At 33.3% G+C, this 20,346-nt stretch overlaps 1 protein-coding gene across 1 annotated transcript in view; it reads left to right on the forward strand.

The window, feature by feature from the left end:
- The window catches only part of LOC145259623 (furin-like protease kpc-1), a 473,157-nt gene that overhangs the window by 186,323 nt on the left and 266,488 nt on the right, over nucleotides 1-20,346 (forward strand). The window contains exon 2 of the mRNA XM_080117279.1: nucleotides 16,949-17,047. Coding sequence (XP_079973405.1) covers nucleotides 16,949-17,047 — 99 coding nt within the window. The remainder of the gene's footprint in view (nucleotides 1-16,948; nucleotides 17,048-20,346) is intronic.

Raw genomic sequence — 20,346 nt, forward strand, 5'->3', positions numbered from 1 at the left:
ACCCCACCCCAGTGTGTTTTTACGTTTGAGAAAACATAGCACATTTAACATGTTTTTATGGTAATCGAGGGAGGAAAAACAATTTTAAAGCTAAATATTTAGATTTATAAAAAATCGGAATCGGTAATTATATTGGAATACGAAAAATAGTGTAATCATCTTGTCACTAATATATATATATATATATATTAAATTCCCTGTATACAAGAAAGTTAAATGGGCAGTTGTATTTCTTTCTAATTCAGGAAATATGTCCTGGATTAACGCTTTTTACTATGTTTGTCTGGGCGAAGGCGAGTTCGCCATTTGTTTGCGTGCGTGCCACACCGACATGGATTCCTTGGCCACACAAAAGACTTCTGGAACTCTTCGTTTGCATTGAGCGACTAGCAGGGATACCGGATGTTGCCCGGGTGTCTAGCGGCGTGCGTGTTGGGCGGGGGGGGGGATCAAAAAAGAATAAGTGAAGAACCCTCAGTGTTAAAACTTTAAAAAAAATCGTTGCCCGGGTGTTTGTGTTCGGGGGGGGGGGGCGCTTAAAAACAGTTTTGGTAAGTAGTCAGGATCGAAACCCGAAGTCTTTAGGCGAAGGTTGAAAAGAAAGTGTGCAAAAAAATCTGATACTTTACCCGCTCGGCCAACAAACACGTTTGAATTCATTTAATTATTAAAAACAGAATTGACATGTGCCAGCAATAAAAGTTAACTCTGCTACTTTAGGTGTATCAGAAATTTCGTGAAAATAGTGAATAATTCCACCCCATCTTTCCTCGAAAAATGTAATTCAAGCTCTAATTTTTTTTTTTCAATTAAAGGAGCAAGGACCAAGATTTCATTTAAAAAAAAACCAAAAAAAAAAACAATGTTTTTTTTTTTAAAAAAAGGTTTTAAACTTCGGACTTTACAGGTAAATTTCTAAAAAAAAAAAAAACGGATTTTTTTTTGGTTTTAAATTTGAATATATTATTTATTGACCTTTTCTCTTCAATTTGTGATATATAAAACTATTCAACATAAATTAATTATTTACTTTTTAAGAAAAATTTGAAAATGGGGGGGGGTGAATTTAAAAAAAAAAAAACGTTTGTCTAAAATATTATATTCGGTTTATTGGAAAGAACATAAAATTTCACATTGACCCTGAAAATATCGTAAAAATAGAATCAATAGAAAAATTTTGATAGATTTTTAAAGTTTAAAAATTGAAAAATATTGAGTTCAGAAAATTCATTACTGTTTAAAAAAAAAAAAAAAAAAATATTTCTATTACTTTTAAAACAACTGTAATAGTTTATTTTGGAAGTATAATCCATAAAGAAAATAAATAACCCACTTTTAACAGAAATTACGAGATTTTTATATTTTATTCGCAGTTTCGTGTTAGGGGTGTCAAAAATTCCTACAAAAATTCTGATACACCTACTGCTACTTCTATTTGACCTCATTAATGAGGTTTCCCAGAGAATGCTCGGTTGTTCACTAACTCGTCAGAAACATTTCAGTTAACCTGTAACTCCTCTGTGCTTACCAGCGGGGTTTTCAAGCCATTACTTGGAATTAGTCTTTCTCATTTCCCTCATTAGCAGTAATAATTCACGAGAATCCACTATCCAAGTTGGTCGACATCACTCGAGATCCATAATATTGCCATGCAATGTATAATCTTCTTTGCACAAGGTTAGGCACAAGGTAAGTGGAGGGTTGCAAAGCCATCACACTCTGAGCTAAAAATAAAAATGCCATAAATAAAAATGCCTGAACAGCCCCATCGATATTCTGTCTTAGGGGCATCTCGGACAATAAATAATAAACTAACGCCTCTAATACAAACAGTAAAGCCTGTAAGGGTGGACTTACTAGAATTGAGTGAGACCATATTGTAATCCGTTAGTAACAAAGCCATTGTCAAACTGATTGTCAAGGACGTATCCTCAATTGATACGAACAACACCTACAAATCCATGTAAGTTTAACGTACCCCGCCTCGCCCATTTTAATATTTCGGCCGTTGTTGAGCCAACGTGACGTGGCTTGGTTTACAATATATATATATATATATATATATATTACAATCCACATTTTCTGTTTTTGGAGTGACAAAAGTATTATTGAAGCCCAGTCATGGCCTTTTTTCAAAGGCCACGACCGGCACAATGTGCTAATTCTGAAAATAAAAATTAAACTTAAAATGGCACCACAAAATCTAATAAAGCAAACTTTCTCTTCCTCTGTCTTTATTTTGATAGTTTTAAAAAATTCCCTGGTCTCGAGTGTTTCTTTGTCATTGCCGTATAAATAAAGCGGAACTAATCAAAGCAAAGGCGCCCGCCTAACGTTCCTGGCCGGGACGTTCTGAAGTCAATTAAGTTTGATCAATGTGGGGGGAAACCCTTCATATCAAACAATTGCTAATCATTTAGACGCTACCAGAGTTCCCTCTTTTTTGGGGAGGAACTGGTTTTCCCCAACATCGTGGAGAAACAAATAAAATGGTAGAAAGCAGGAAGCTTAACTGGCCTCCAGCCAGATTTGTGATTCTTAACTTATTTATCAACTCATTCATTTCGCTATCCACTATGGCGTAATGGTTAACGAGAAAGACCTCTCTCTTTTCTTTCTTTCTCTCTCTCTCTCTTTTCGTCACCCGGCCAAAACTTAATTACCAATTCTTTTTTTTCTCTTTTTTTCGCCCCCCCCCTTTAATAAGCACCTACAAACACCTGGTTGCCATGCCATCAATGGTTCTGGAGAGATGAGAGTAAACTTATTAGAAGTAATTCTATATCTTCGTCTTCGGACAGATACGAAATCTCTATTCGTAAGAAGTATGGTTCTAACTTTCACTTGCAATATTGACATATATAAAACCGATATTGTTTAGACCACTGCAATAAATTCCTGTCAAATCGATCATCCAGAGTTTAGAAAAAAAAAAAAAAAAAATTCCCAGATTTTGCGCTAAATGAAACTGAGCTATCACAAGACACTAGTCTATCGACTATGCAAGACAAGTATCTATTTATAAATAATCCCCCTCTCCCGACTCTTTATCCGTGCTTAAACCTACACGTAGATTCTATGAACAAAGCTTTTTTCTTAGAACATTCCGTTTGCCTGCTTTCCAGCTGATTACAATATGGTCATCTTCAAATCCAACTTAAACAAGTACGTGACGAGCCGTTCCCCTTAAGTAATCCAATTTTCGAAATTTACACTAACAATTCCTATGGTATTGTCCCATTGACTACTGTACACCCATTAACCGTTATCTTTGAGTGGCCTCTGGGCCTTGATAAGTGGCGACTCCTATGTTAAAAGAAAAGTGGAGTGCTTGTTTACAGCACCTTATATTCCCAAATAGTCACTCGTCTAAATGCTGACAAAGCATAACATTGCTTAACTTTGTTCTGATGAGAACCAGTGTGTTAATGTGATTTAGTGGTAAATATAGGTTGAGAAAGGGTAGTAGTTTAATTGTGGAAAACATTTTGGCAGGATTCACAGACTGTTCTGAGTCCTTGGAGATTACAGCCTGCTGGAAAAGGTTTTCTCTGGCAATGCTGAAAAGGTGTGTACACATCTTTTTATATCAATAATCAGAAAGTATATTTACTGGGAACAGTTATGTCAGACTGCTGGAAAGCAGGCGTTAGATTAGACAAAAAAAAAAAAAAAGGATGCCAATATATAAATGGCATCCATTCATGGATCCGCATTAAAAAGTGAGGACAAAATAGAAAAAAAGGATGCCAATATATAAATGGCATCCATTCATGGATCCACATTAAAAAGTGACGACAAAATAGAAAAAAAAGGATGCCAATATATAAATGGCATCCATTCATGGATCCGCATTAAAAAGTGAGGACAAAATAGAAAAAAAGGATGCCAATATATAAATGGCATCCATTCATGGATCCGCATTAAAAAGTGACGACAAAATAGAAAAAAAAGGATGCCAATATATAAATGGCATCCATTCATGGATCCGCATTAAAAAGTGAGGACAAAATAGAAAAAAAAGGATGCCAATATATAAATGGCATCCATTCATGGATCCGCATTAAAAAGTGAGGACAAAATAGAAAAAAAAAAGGATGCCAATATATAAAGGGCATCCATTCATGGATCCGCATTAAAAAGTGAGGACAAAATAGAAAAAAAAAGGATGCCAATATATAAAGGGCATCCATTCATGGATCCGCATTAAAAAGTGAGGACAAAATAGAAAAAAAAAGGATGCCAATATATAAAGGGCATCCATTCATGGATCCGCATTAAAAAGTGAGGACAAAATAGAAAAAAAGGATGCCAATATATAAATGGCATCCATTCATGGATCCGCATTAAAAAGTGAGGACAAAATAGAAAAAAAAAGGATGCCAATATATAAATGGCATCCATTCATGGATCCGCATTAAAAAGTGAGGACAAAATAGAAAAAAAAAGGATGCCAATATATAAAGGGCATCCATTCATGGATCCGCATTAAAAAGTGAGGACAAAATAGAAAAAAAAGGATGCCAATATATAAAGGGCATCCATTCATGGATCCGCATTAAAAAGTGAGGACAAAATAGAAAAAAGGATGCCAATATATAAATGGCATCCATTCATGGATCCGCATTAAAAAGTGAGGACAAAATAGAAAAAAAAGGATGCCAATATATAAATGGCATCCATTCATGGATCCGCATTAAAAAGTGAGGACAAAATAGAAAAAAAGGATGCCAATATATAAATGGCATCCATTCATGGATCCGCATTAAAAAGTGAGGACAAAATAGAAAAAAATATGCCAATATATAAATGGCATCCATTCATGGATCCGCATTAAAAAGTGAGGACAAAATAGAAAAAAAAAGGATGCCAATATATAAATGGCATCCATTCATGGATCCGCATTAAAAAGTGAGGACAAAATAGAAAAAAAGGATGCCAATATATAAAGGGCATCCATTCATGGATCCGCATTAAAAAGTGAGGACAAAATAGAAAAAAAAGGATGCCAATATATAAAGGGCATCCATTCATGGATCCGCATTAAAAAGTGAGGACAAAATAGAAAAAAGGATGCCAATATATAAATGGCATCCATTCATGGATCCACATTAAAAAGTGAGGACAAAATAGAAAAAAAAGGATGCCAATATATAAATGGCATCCATTCATGGATCCGCATTAAAAAGTGAGGACAAAATAGAAAAAAAGGATGCCAATATATAAATGGCATCCATTCATGGATCCACATTAAAAAGTGAGGACAAAATAGAAAAAAAAGGATGCCAATATATAAATGGCATCCATTCATGGATCCGCATTAAAAAGTGAGGACAAAATAGAAAAAAAAGGATGCCAATATATAAATGGCATCCATTCATGGATCCGCATTAAAAAGTGAGGACAAAATAGAAAAAAAAGGATGCCAATATATAAATGGCATCCATTCATGGATCCGCATTAAAAAGTGAGGACAAAATAGAAAAAAGGATGCCAATATATAAATGGCATCCATTCATGGATCCGCATTAAAAAGTGAGGACAAAATAGAAAAAAAGGATGCCAATATATAAATGGCATCCATTCATGGATCCGCATTAAAAAGTGAGGACAAAATAGAAAAAAAAGGATGCCAATATATAAATGGCATCCATTCATGGATCCGCATTAAAAAGTGAGGACAAAATAGAAAAAAAAGGATGCCAATATATAAATGGCATCCATTCATGGATCCGCATTAAAAAGTGAGGACAAAATAGAAAAAAGGATGCCAATATATAAATGGCATCCATTCATGGATCCGCATTAAAAAGTGAGGACAAAATAGAAAAAAAGGATGCCAATATATAAATGGCATCCATTCATGGATCCGCATTAAAAAGTGAGGACAAAATAGAAAAAAAAGGATGCCAATATATAAATGGCATCCATTCATGGATCCGCATTAAAAAGTGAGGACAAAATAGAAAAAAAAGGATGCCAATATATAAATGGCATCCATTCATGGATCCGCATTAAAAAGTGAGGACAAAATAGAAAAAAAGGATGCCAATATATAAATGGCATCCATTCATGGATCCGCATTAAAAAGTGAGGACAAAATAGAAAAAAAAGGATGCCAATATATAAATGGCATCCATTCATGGATCCGCATTAAAAAGTGAGGACAAAATAGAAAAAAAAGGATGCCAATATATAAATGGCATCCATTCATGGATCCGCATTAAAAAGTGAGGACAAAATAGAAAAAAGGATGCCAATATATAAATGGCATCCATTCATGGATCCACATTAAAAAGTGAGGACAAAATAGAATAAATAAATAAAATAAAGTCAACAAAATGTGGAATTGAAGTGGCTTGCTTGATCTTTTACCTTTATTAGGCAAAAAGTTGAACTCTTGATGCAAATGATCCACCAAATTTTTTATTTTAAACTTTTAGAAAACCCAACTTCTTTATTTCTCTCTCCAAACTGTAAATAGCTCTGGCTTTAACACCAATATTCACGCTCTATTTATTAATACTTAATAATTTGATTATTCGTTATAGTCCAGACATGTTAACTCCAGCATTTCCCCAGGGCCAGTTTGTGTTTTTATTAATGTTGCATGAAGTCGTTTACAATTTATGGCAGAATATTTTTCTTTGCTCAAAACATAAATATATATTCAAATTATATTTTTCAATGATTCCTTTCGTTATTGCATTATACAGCTTTATTTAAATTTATGGAGCGTTCACTAAAAATTTTAATTCATGGAGGTTAAAAAAAAAAAATGAAATTTTTACCACACCTGTTATATTGATGTATTTTTTTTTCTGCTTTTGAAAGCAATAAAATGTATCATTTTGACCCATTAGTACCCAAATTATTTACTTTTTGTATTTACAAAGAAACATTTAATTTCGTTTGATGTTGAAATTACTTTCAAAGATTTATTTGACTTTATAAGATAGTTAAAATATTGTATTACATATAAATGGGGGTTTGTTATAAGGATTATTTACCTAAAAACCTTTTCATTAAATAATAGATGAAACTGATCGTGTCCTTCCACTTTTCTCATACTTAAATATCAGTATATTCACTTATTGAGAAGCTACTATATTTACGTCGAATAATTAATTTTCATCCCGTTTTCTTGTCATATTTTTTTCGTGTATGATATACTAATCTGGGTGTCCGGCATTGCCCGGGTGTTTGGAGGTGTTTGTTGAGCAAAACAAAAAATGGTAGTTGGCAGGCAGCCTCAAACTCGTACTAAGAAGGAGAAAAAGAATGAAAAAAAAAAAAAAAAAAAAAAAAAAGTGACTTGTTTGCTATTGCGTCCATCGCAAAACCAGAAGTGACGAACGTCAAAATTAAGGCTAGTCAATCGAAAAGAGTGAATGACTTTCGAAAATATCTGCGAAAAAAGCGACAGCCTCCTTGTAGAAAACTGCCCCGTTGAGGGTGAAGGAATTGATTTTTTTTTTTTTGGCGAATTTTTCAATATTTGTCATCAGAAAGTTCAAGGTTTTAAACAATACTGATTTCGTTACCTTCTGACGTGTCTGTCAAATGTTTTAGGCAGACATACAGACAGTTGAGATTTATATTATAAACTAGCGGGGAGGGGGTACCCGGCGTTGCCCGGGTGTTTGTAGGTGTGTGTGTTTTTTGTTAAATGAAAAATAAAAACGTTGGTTATTTAAAAAAAAAAAAAAAAAAAAAAAAAAAAAACGAAGCCTTGATGCGCAGTTGGAAAATGATAAAATGTGAAAAAAAAAAAAATGTTACTTGGCAGGTGCCCGTTTTTGACGAGTTAATAACGTCAACTTTGAGTGCGGGACAGTGTTTTATTTACTGCGAGTATGTTTGTTTTCTTTTGTTTTTTTTTGTTTTTTTGTCTGAAAAAGCTAAATGCACATGCGGCGATCGAAAATTGTTGAATATTTATCTTTTCAAAGTCGGGCAAATTAAATAGACAGGCAACCTCGGTTGTTAACTCTTAGACATTATCATTTAGGCGTGATATAAAAAGTTTTAAGTGAATCGACCAATCGGTTCTCGGAAAGAAGACTTTCTTGGACATGCACAAAAACGCGCACACACACACATGCACACACAAATATTTTCGCTTTTATATTTATAGACTAGGGGGGGGGGTACCCGGTGTTGCCCGGGTGTTTGTAGATGTGTGTTTTTGGGTAAATGAAAAGAAAAATCATTGGTTGTTAAAAAAACAAAAAAACAAAAACGAAGTCTTGACGCGTAGTTGGAAAATAGTAAAGTGTGAAAAAAAAAACAAAACAAAAAAAACCGTGCGACCTGGCAGGTGCCCGTTTTTGACGAGTCAATAACGTGAACTTTGAGTGCGAGTCTGTTGGCTTTTTTTATACGAAAAAGCTTAATGCGCATGCAGCGATTGTAAGCAATAGCTATTCAGCAGTTAACATTTTCTGCGGGACAGTTTTTAATGAGGTCAATAAACCAGTTTGTTTTTAACAAATTTTGGGGAAAACTAGCTCCCTGTTTATTAGGGGGAGTGTCTCGTCTTGAAATGAAAGCAACCATCTGATATGACGAAGCCGACATTGGCCAAACGTTACATAGCTTTCTAGAGACCACTGGCCCTGGGCCAGTAATTCGAATCGAGTTTCCCTTTTTTTTATACCGAAAAACGAATGCAACATGTGCTAATTCGAAAATGTCGAATAATTAACATTTAAAAGTTGGGCAAATTAAATAGAGGCAACCACCGTTAAGTCGTAGATATTATCATTTAGACGTGATATAAAAAGTTTTAAAAATGAGCGACGGCCTCGAGAATCCACCGGGGGGGGGGCCCTTTAAAGACCTACACAAAAAGCGAACATACATACATTTTTGCTTTTATATATATAGACTAGCGGGGGGGTACTCGGCGTTGCCCGGGTGTTTAGAGGTGTGTGTGCTCGGGCAGACAAGGGTGGGTAAATCAAAACAAAAGAATAAGCTAAGTAACCCTGTTTAAATATTATAAAAAAAATTGTTAAAACTTAAAAAAATCGAAAAAAAAAAAACAAAAACTAACGTAAGGCAAACGAACGATGTTAAAATTTCATAAAATCGGAAAAAGAAAACACGAATGCGATGGAAAAAAAAAACGTTAAAACTTCTTTAGAAAATCTGAAAAAAAAAAAAAACAACATAGAACGTGAAAAATGGCTTAAATAACCCTGTTTCAATATTAAACCTTTAAAAATTGAAAAAAAAAAAAAAGACATCTCACACCACGATTCAAACTCACAAATAGTGTGCAAAAAACCTGACACGTTACCCGCTCAGCCAGTAATACAGAGTAGCTTAAACATATTTGAATTCATTTAAAAGTATTAAAAACAGAATTAACAGGGGTCCACAATGAAAGTTAACTTTGCTGCTTCTATTTGACCCCATTAATGAGGTCAAATAGAAGTAGCGGAGTTAACTTTTGCTGTGGGACAGCTTTTGGGTTTGTTTACCCATGTTTCCCCAAGATATTAAGGAGGAGGAAACCAGCTCCCCATTGTCCAGATTGAATAGCTGTTGTCCGATGTAATGAGTTTGGCCCCACATTGATCAAAGCTGATTGCTTCTGGACGTTCCTCGGTGTGGTTGCCGGGAACACTGGGCTTTGAATTAGTTTCGGTTTTATACAAAAATGCTGAATGAACACAAGACGAGCTGAAATAGCAATAATTTTGTAAAAATCGACGTAAATAAATCTAGACGCGATGCGCATTCGCAAATCTTCGATATTATGATCTAGGGGCTATATAAACAATTCTAAGTGATAGTAACGACCCCGGGACCGCCGGCGAAAAAAGCCTTTTCGAGACATACAAAAAATGTGCGCATTTGCCTTTTTTATATATAATATATATATATATATATATATATATATATATATAGACTAGCAGGGTGTACCCGGCGTTGCCTGGGTGTTTGGAGGTATGTGTGGTTTTGGGTAAATCAAAACTCTGGGAGGGGGGTAAAATAAAAAAAAAGTTTTGGTAAGTATGAGGATCGAACTCTTGAGGAAAAGTTGGAAATTAAAGGGTGAAAAAAAAAACAAAACCTGCAACGTTAACCACTGGGCCACTGCGAAATACTAACGGAAACATTTTTGAATTTATTTAAGTATTAAAAATAGAATTGACACGTGTCCGCAATAAAAGTTAACTCTGCTGCTTCTATTTGACCTCCTTAAGGAGGTCAAATAGTTAACTTTTGCTGCGAGGCAGCGTTTGGGTTTGTTTACCCAACTTTGACTGGCTTTTTCCCCAAGATGTTGGGGAGGGGGAACCCAGCTCCCCATTTTCCAGATTGAATAGCAATTGTCTGATATAAGGAGTTTGGCCCCACATTGATCAAAGCTGATTGCTTCTGGACGTTTCTGGGTGCGATTGCCGGGAACACTGCCTTATCTTTTAATTAGTTTCGCTTTTTATACGAAAAAGCTGAACGAACACAAGATGGGCTGAAATAGCAATAATTTTGTAAAAATCGACGTAAATAAGTCTAGAGGCGACCCGCGTTCCCAAATCCTAGATATTATTATCTAGGGGGTATATAAAGTTTTAAGCGGTAGTACCCCCCCCCCCCTGGACCATCGACGGAAAAAGCCTTTGCGAGACATACATAAAATGATAACACACATCTTGCCTTTAATATATATAGATTACACATCGAATCATTCAATAACACAAAATATTTTATGGCTATATTTGTCAAAGGTATATGACGAGAAATCACACCTGGTATATTTTTGTGCGTTGTAATATATATATATATATTTTACATGGTCACCACTTATCAAGGCCCAGAAGCCACTCAGGGATAAGGGTTATTGTGTGTACAGTAATCAATGGGATAGTATTGTAGTATTCGTTGGTATTGGAAATTTGATAAACTGTCATTACTTAAGGGAGCGGTTCATCAGGAATTTGTTTATGATGGACTTGAAGACATCCAGGTCGAAATCAGGCGGGAAACAGGCAAGTGGTAGAGAGTTCCACAGGTGTGCACTTCTAAGAAAGAAACTTTGTTCATGGAATCTAGGTTTTGATTTAGGCACAGATAAAGAGCGGGAAAATTATTGACAGTGGTTTCAGCTAGATGGGTGTTTTATTTTTTAAATTGACTTTCATTTTTGGGAAGCTGAAGTAAAATTTTACTGCATCCTTTAAATTTTTGTATGTGACTCTGAGGTATGCTACGTAACTATAAGCATCTCTGCAATTGAAACCTAATGCAAATCTATAACTGCGATGCTCTTCACATAATTTCAAATTTCCATTGTTGAGTCAAGTGGCTAAAATTGCTTACTCGGAAGTTCAACTTAATGTACTTGAACTATGTGGTCAGGTTAAAATGACCATATCACAATTTGACAAGTTCATCTTGGCCAAAGTAGAGGACTCAGATATTCAAGATAAGTGTAAATGTTTTTTCTTTAGGTGTTTCACTCTTGTATATGAAGCTTCCATTTGCTTGAAGAGATGTCTCAGAAGAAGGTCAGAAGGCAGAGATCCCCCAGAGTACTCATTAATTTCTAATTTGTTGTTCTTGAAGGTCAAGTCGATTCTTAAATCCATAAATTACCAAGTTTTGAAAATTGAAATTTTTCAGTGTTTCTAGATCGGACAGGAGCATAATTAGAGCTTAAACTATGACAAAGCTCAGTAGATGAGCTGTGCAATGATTTGCAGTTTCTGGGAATTTGAGTATAAATCTTCAAATAGTATTGAACTCCACCCTCCCTCCCTTAACCACATCTATCTGCAATGAGAAAGAATTAAAACTTGGATCCAAAGTCAGAACCAAGTCTGTTTCCAATTTTCAAATATTTGGCTTTTTTTTTTTTTTTTTTTTTTTTTTTTTTTTTTTTTTTTTTTTTTTTTTTTGCTGGGTGTATAATTAAAACTGTCCATTTTCACCTGAATCGTATTGTCGACTTAATTGCTTATATAACTTGGCATTAATAACGATATTATAGTTCGACTTGGTTTGAGAGAAGTAAATATGAAGTGTATAAGCGTCATAACCACTAAGATATCACCGATTGAGTCGCCATGTAAAATTTCGGTTGGGAATTCTTTGATCTCCACAGATTGCCTTTAGCTGAGTGTTTCATTGAAGTGTCTCGCCAATGATGATAGTAGTTGTGGATATGTTATTTATTTATTTTTTTCCTTCTAGTTTAAATAATAGAAACAAAAAGAATAGCACATAACTCCATTATTTGCTCTGAGGTTTGATGTATTCACAGTAATTTACGAGTACATTCATATGAACGTTTTCTTGACCATGGCTAGCGTCCAAGAGATAAGAACTCTATCTTTGCCACATACCTCCTATTTCTCTAAACAGATAATTATCACTATCAAAGACACTAAAATCTGTACTTATCTATAAAAGGGACTTTGTGTCTGAGTGTGTTCCCTATAAACTCTGAAATAGCTGGGCAGATTGAAAATTTTCTTTTAGACATAAGTTGTCTGAGTGTTCTTAGGTTTTGTATTGGAATGCATCTGATAGAAATTAATAGAAAAAATCTGATTAAAAAAAAAAAAGGAGCAGTCCGATTTTGAACAAAGTTAACGCCCATATACAGCCTAAAATGAATGCATTTGAGAAGTTTTATCACTGCACAGAGGAGCCTGCCTTATAAAATCAACAGTAGGTTCTTTGATAAGACAGGTGTGCGTATGAAATGACTGTTTCTGTTTAGAGATCAGAATTGAACTATGATACTTGACTTTACATTTTAAACTTTAATTCTGAGCAATTATATAAAAAAGATTGATAAAATAGACAGTAGGTTCTCTACAGTGCAATGTAGACTACAATGTATTGTGGACTGTCACTGTGGGGAGGTATCTGAAGCTTCCTCTCTGCACCACGGTGAGTCTGACTAGAGCAAACAATCGAGTTGATTGAAAAAAAATGATCAATTTCACCAATTTCGATGACAAAATTATTGGAAGTATGAAACGTTCATTGATCTTCATTCTATCCCGGGCAAGATTGGGTCTCTCTACTCGTATTCCATATTGTTAAAAAAAACAAAAAAAAAAAAACAAATAAACAAAAAAAACTGTTTATAAGAGCAAGATTAAAAAGAATAAAAATTTGCGACTCAACAAATACCTACTTATGTTTTCTGAACTATATGTTGATGCTAGGCAACGTGTGTCCAATGCAGTGCGTATCTCGATTGTTACGTAACATCACAACAAATCAAAAAGCACAAAGATGGCAGTACAGTAGAACCCTGGGATACGGTGGCTCTAGGATACGTTTTTGTTAGGTTACAATATGAAATACGATGTTTTTCCGGCCCTTGGTTACGGTATTTGCCCCGTTTTACGTTAGGTTATTTTATTACATACATGTGTATTATATACTGTACTGTATTTTGTTACTAATTTTTAATGCCGTAGCCCGGGGTTCTACTATAATATCATCCATATGAAATAAATGTGTATACTGTTACTGTCAATCAAAAATAGAACATAATCAACATGAAACGATTTTAATAAGAATTGTTTGATTCTAAACATTAAGATTTATAAACCCAGTCGTTTTTCTCTAAAAGAATTATTTTGTAATCTTAATATTCGTATAAAGAAATATGATTTAAAAAAAAAAAAATGGCAACAGTTGACAAGAAATACCGTTTGAGGCTATTTTCGAATGCAATAAATAAATCAATATTTTAAAATTGGCATTTACTTTGTTTTCAAAGCTTTAAAATTAGGAGATTTCTTATTTAGTATATGTTAAGCTTTTTAGTTTTACCAATTCGAATTGATTGGTTTATGCCTAAATGTGCATATCTGTTTAAGTAGTTTTTCAACTTGAAAAAAGAAAACTATCTGGTAAAAACTTTTTTTTTTTTTTCTTTTTTTTTTTAATAATCAAATTTTGTCCATTCCATTAATTATTTCCAATCCTCTAATAATATTCATCATTCAACTGACAATCTGTCCACTTCGTTAACGAGTGGCTTTTAGTTTTGAAAAAAAGTGACTAAGAAAAAATAAAATGTAATCAATTTCAAAATGTGGTAGACCAATTTTATAAAATCTTTGATTCCATTTTCACATAAATTTCATATTTTTCCTTTCGTTTTTTTTTTTTTTTTCATTTTAAGAATATTGCATGAAAATATTGCAATAAAATATAATCATTAAAATATAATCATTAAAATATAATCAATAAAATATAATCATTAAAATATAATCAATAAAATATAATCAATAAAATATAATCATTAAAATATAATCAATAAAATATAATCAATAAAATATAATCAATAAAATATAATCAATAAAATATAATCAATAAAATATAATCATTAAAATATAATCAATAAAATATAATCAATAAAATATAATCAATAAAATATAATCAATAAAATATAATCAATAAAATATAATCAATAAAATATAATCAATAAAATATAATCAATAAAATATAATCAATAAAATATAATCATTAAAATATAATCAATAAAATATAATCATTAAAATATAATCATTAAAATATAATCATTAAAATATAATCATTAAAATATAATCAATAAAATATAATCATTAAAATAGGGTAAACAAAAAAGGCAACATACGTATCCTAGGGATGCCGTATCCCGGGGTTCTCCTGTATTTTATTTATTTAAATTGAATGTCATACCTCCTCGAGTGTGTGTGCACGAAAGACTTAATATTCATTCTTATTATTGCTCTCGACTGGAGAAGAAAATTGTTATACCCCCCCCCTCCTTAAAAATTAAAAGTAAACAAGTGAAGCATGCATGGTCCCCCGTGAGTGCACAGGGAACGAGTCATTTTTTTTAATGCCTATGTTCAGCATTGCCCCAGTCCCCAGTCAAATCCTGGTGAAAATGAACTAATGGTGCAGTTTTAAGCCTTAACATGTGTAAATCTGAGTTCTGCACCATGCAAAAAAAGAAATGACTAAGTCCACAATACCCCTCCCCCCATTTAACCCCAAAGGTCCCAAGGCCTTAACATATTTAAATTTGAGTTCAGCACCATGCAAAACTGCTAAATAGACATACACAGAAAATTTTGGATAAATATGATTAAATAGTCCCAAAAGTGGAGTGTGTTTATTAACCCTAAAAAAGCCCCTGGGGCACCCCCAAGAGTTATCGCGAAGTATAGGCAAACAAAATTATATGGGAATCAGTTAGTTACAAATTTTCAGAAAGATTTATAAAAATCCAAGACATCAGTTTAATTAAGCACAAAAATGTAAATTTTAGCCATTTCAACCTGTAAGGTACCCCTGGGGATGGGGGAGTTTTCCCAGAAAATCCGTTTAGTTACTTTTTTTTTTTACTTATATCATGTTTAATGCTTGTGCAAAATTTTTTAAAAAATTCCAAGTCGTAGTTATTGAGAAAAGTGCGAACAGACGAACGGAAAAAGGGTAACTTTACAGGCACATCCTCCCCTTTTGTTGGGGGATAAATGAGTGAAATAAGGAAGTAAATTGCCTAGGGTGCGGTGATTTATTATTTAAAGTGAAATAGATGTTATTTAAGGGCAACTGAATCCCTCATCACTTGGAGGTGATGTCTTCCGTAAAAGCATTGATCCCCATTACTTCAATGGATTGGCATTAGGAAGGATATCTGGCCTATAAAAATATGCTGCTTCGAAGAAATGACTTTCAAAGAAACGCTTTTACATTTCAGGTTATGTAGTTTGAATAATGACGAGATGGGTTAGTTTGAAGTCAATTTCTTAAAGCCGTCCAACAAATGCTAGCATACAACATCAACCTTAAACTGAATATGATGATCATGATGATATACATTGCTCCATTTGACCAAACTGAGCAATGTCATTGGATAATCAGCTCTATCGATGATCCAATGAAAACAAATGCTAAATCACACGCAGTGTATGCTACTAACAGAATTATCAGGCTGGATAGAATGTGATCGATGAAGCTGATTGAAATTTTCTTATGTAAAGAGCAAACTGAAAAACAGACTGGCAATTTTTGTAAACAGCTGGCTAGTTTAACTGAAATATTGACTTGTCAAATGCACTGCCATTAAGGTCTAATTTTGGGTGTCTGACTTTTCTTTTTCTCTGTTAGAGAAGAAATTTACATCAGAATGTATTAGGAAATTTGGACATTAAAAAATTTGAAAACAAGACTTCAGGATACATGGTGATGTCATAATAGACGCTTTTTCCCTTTTTTTTTCCATCTTATTCACTATTCATATACAAATGAAATGTGCACGGTGACAAGCAAGATAACATCAGTTTTAGAAGTAGTAGTCGTAATACTATTAAGTATATAGATGTTTATTTATCCTTTCTTAAGCTTGAAAAAGATCCAAGATAATTTAATTCATGTAAAAACTGGAATCTTACATTTTTGAAACAAGCTCCGTTAGTGTTGCACCATTGAAAATATTTGTATAAACACATGTCAACAAGTTTTTTTTTTCTTCATTTTTTTTTGGGGGGGGGGGCAGCTTCCTTGTTAGAACGTGGCCACAAAAGTTTATTTTTATTTTTTTTATTTTTATGATTGATGGCAGCTGGGTATGTCTACAAGGTGCTTCACTCCTCTTTCTCTTAGCTGTTCTCAACAAACCACATGATATGAGCTTTTTTTATTTTTTTAATTTTTTTCTATTTTCTTTTCTCGGCTAGGTTTTCAATCGTCAGTTGTATTTATGGGAGTTGCTCCATGGAGAGAAGACTGTAAAACTTATCTTTTACCACTAACAGCTGTAACCACAATTTAAATTCCACTTCTATGAAGAGCATTTTTACTGTTTGAAAAAGATTTCTTTTTGTTTTTCTCCTCCAAACAAGATAATCCCTTTTATTGGTGTGCTTGTTGACTGAAAATGTAAACTAAACTATTTTTTATCCTCTACTTTCAGATTATGCCTGACTTTTATAATATACAACATAGAAAAGTAGCCAAGCGATCTATTTATGCCAGTACATCTCATCAAGTGGCCTTAGCAGCGGAACCACAGGTATGTCTGATTTCAAGATTTTTGTTTTCTTACATTGATCGAACAAGGTGAACTTTAAAATTAAAAAGAACCTTGAATTTAGCTGTTTTATTTCACACAAGTGGTCGACTATACTCTAACGTGGATTAAGCTGTCTCCAAATGAGTTCAGTATCTTGCATCAAGGTAGTTCAGTTCACTAGGTGTGTCAGAAACTGACCTTACGAATGCGGGGAAAAAATATTGAATAATTCGACCCCCTGTCTTTCCAAGCTTATAATTACTTGAAAAATGTAATTCAAACCCTAATTTTTTTTTTCAATTAAAGGAGCACGGACCAAGGTTTTAAAAAAAAACAAAAAAAAAAACACTACTTTTTTTTTTTTTTTAACTTTGAATATATTATTTATTGATCTTTTATCTTCAATTTGTGATATATAAAACTTTCAGTAAATTAATTATCTACTTTTTAAGACGTTTCAAAATGGGAGGGGCGTGAATTTAAAAAAAAAAAAACGTTTGTCTAAACAGTCACATTTGCGAGTTATTGTTTTTCAAAATGGCGACTAGAAATAATGAAACGCTTATCTTTTTGCGATTGCATTTCTTTCACTGACAGTCTTGCAAAGCTCACTACTGAGTGAAAAATATCTTTTTAACTTTGTTCGTTTTATTAAAAAAAGTTAAATTATTTAAGCAATAAAAGTTTTAACAAAATAATATACTTTTTTTTTAACAAAGGCTGTTTAAAAAAAAACATCTGAGGAAATTTGAATGTTTATACCTTCAAGTCTCAGCATAAAATTTGTTGTATATTTAGAATTACATTTATTAAAAAATTTTTTAAATCTTTATGGTGAATGTACTCATCACAAAACGAAGATGTCATATTCTAAAAATCATGGGTTTGGCTAGTAATTTTTTTATTTGGCTAGTAAACGAAAATATTTAGTTGTGAAAGGTCAACTAAAGATAAATTTGTCCGTAGAGCCCTGGTTAGCTAGGATACCTTGAATACTTTGAGTATATGAAGATCTTCTGTGCAACCGTATCACTTATGATGCTGTGTTTAGCAAAGGGATATCAAGTACCGTTTGGGAGGTTTTTGTTTTTTATTTTTTTTTATCCAGCTGCTCTAGCCGAGGACAGGTGGCCAAATAGTTGCCAAAGTCTTCTACACGGGGCTGTTGCGTAAATCGCTCCTCGAAATGCTTACAAAGTCCCCCGCAGATCTAAGTCAACCCCAAGGTACATCTATCTGGGTGTTTGACACTCGCAATATACATATGAGTCATGCCTAGAAACCTCTCTACACTCCTTCACATTTTAATTCACTGCTTTAAGAACATATGAAATCTGTGTTCTTGTAAGACACTTAGTTCTTCGTAAAATTTATAGATCCTAAAATAACTAGCAATGATATTATTTAACATGAACAAATTCCCTATGTGAAAGTGATATTATGGAACCGATTTGCACTTGGCACACCCAGGTCATCAGTAGAGCTAGGACAACAGCATATTTTTTTCATTGTTTTGACTCTCGAGTGTGTATTCATTGATGTCTTATGTTTTTATAGTGATGTGGTTCTCGGTTGATTAACTGTGTCGGATATATATTCGAGAGTCAAAACAATGAAAAGAATATTGTCGTCATAGCCCTAGTCATCAGTCTGTGTCTTACCGCTATCACTTTTTACTGGTTTTAAATAGATTTAGTATATCTATCATGTTCTACAAAAAACATGCCTTTGTGTAAACTTCTGACAAAACCATTTCAAATGGTAAGAGAAACAAGACAGCAAATACCCATTCAAACAGATCTCACTGAAATAGGAAAGAAATTCTGAGTTTAAAGTCAAGAGATTTTTTTTTTTTTTTTTTTTTTTTTTAATTCAATTTTCACCCCAAACAAGGCACAGTGCCACTTTGAAGCAGGGGGCTACTATCAGGGACTTAATTAGTGGGGTCATTATGAAGGGAGATGAGTAGAAAGATGTTTGTTAACATTACACTTGAACTTCTGCATATCAGTGCAGTTGGGAAAGCAGAATCCCGGAAGGGAGTTCCAAAGACACGCAGTTCTGGGGAAGAAACTATTGGAGTAAAAGGCGTTCTTGCACCTAAGGATCTCTACTGTAAAGGGATGAGACTTAGTAGCTTGTCGGGTTTGTCGGGGGTAGTTACGTTGGGGAGGTACAAGATGTTTTTCTTTCTCTAAGTCATCTGAAATTATAATTCATGTATGAAAAACTAAATTAGTAATGTAATTCTATTATTTTTTTTTATGAATAATAAATACTAATGAATAATAAATAATAATGAATAATAAATACTAATGAAGCATAATTTTTTGTTTTTAGCATTTTCGATGGAATATCCATTGTTTTATAACCTTTATATACATTAGCTTTTGCTTGCATCATTTTTTAAAAACATAAACTATCTTCATCTTGGTTATTATATTCACAACTTTTTCAGTCAATGTAACCGCCAGCCTTTTCGGCCAAGATGAAAGTGCAGTATCTGTTCTTCAGATGCTGCACTTCAATTTTTTGTTCTCTCTCAGTGGAGGAGAAATCCTTCACAACTGAAACAATTTTTTTTTTGTTCCCTTTCTCCGTGTTAAAAAAACGACCCTGGTGTCTCTGTCCCGTGGGGAGGCATTGTAAATAGGAACCGCCAGCCTTTTTCAGGTGCATCTTTTCAACTAAGGAACCTGTACAAATCTTTGAAATGAAATCTTTATTTAATCCATAAGAATATATTGTTCTGTCAGCCATGATCCTGTAAAAAGGTTACCAAGTTCAACCTGAAGAAGGTCGGAGGCTTCATCATCTAAATTGTTATGAAAATAACAACCAAGATGAATGATATAATTTAATTAGCAACTCTAATCCAAAAAAAAAAAAAAAAATTCTGAAACATAAGATAAAGGCATCTTGTCCCCCACTCTCACTATTCAAAGATATGGTTTCTATAAATGGAAATTCTAAAGATACTCAAATAAAATCAATCTGCTGGTGATTCCATTCTCGTGTGGCATTCATCATTTTACATAATATATATTCGTTATTTGCTGTTCTGCACGTGTCCATACATCTCTCCAAGAAGCTCTGTCTGTCACATTATCTCATGCTTAAGTTTGAAATAGCATTATAATCATAAAATGCTCAAATTCAATCGGCTTATATTTGTTTTCTTAATTGTGTTTGCACAGGAGATAAACAAAAAGAAAAAAAAAACTACTTATAAAAATAACCGGATTTATTTATGCTTACAAATACACCAAAATATTCAACACATACCAAAGTTTTGTAAT

This window comes from Euprymna scolopes, chromosome 35 (assembly GCF_053919585.1).
Source record: "Euprymna scolopes isolate OS-2025 chromosome 35, ASM5391958v1, whole genome shotgun sequence".
NCBI lineage: Eukaryota > Metazoa > Mollusca > Cephalopoda > Sepiida > Sepiolidae > Euprymna > Euprymna scolopes.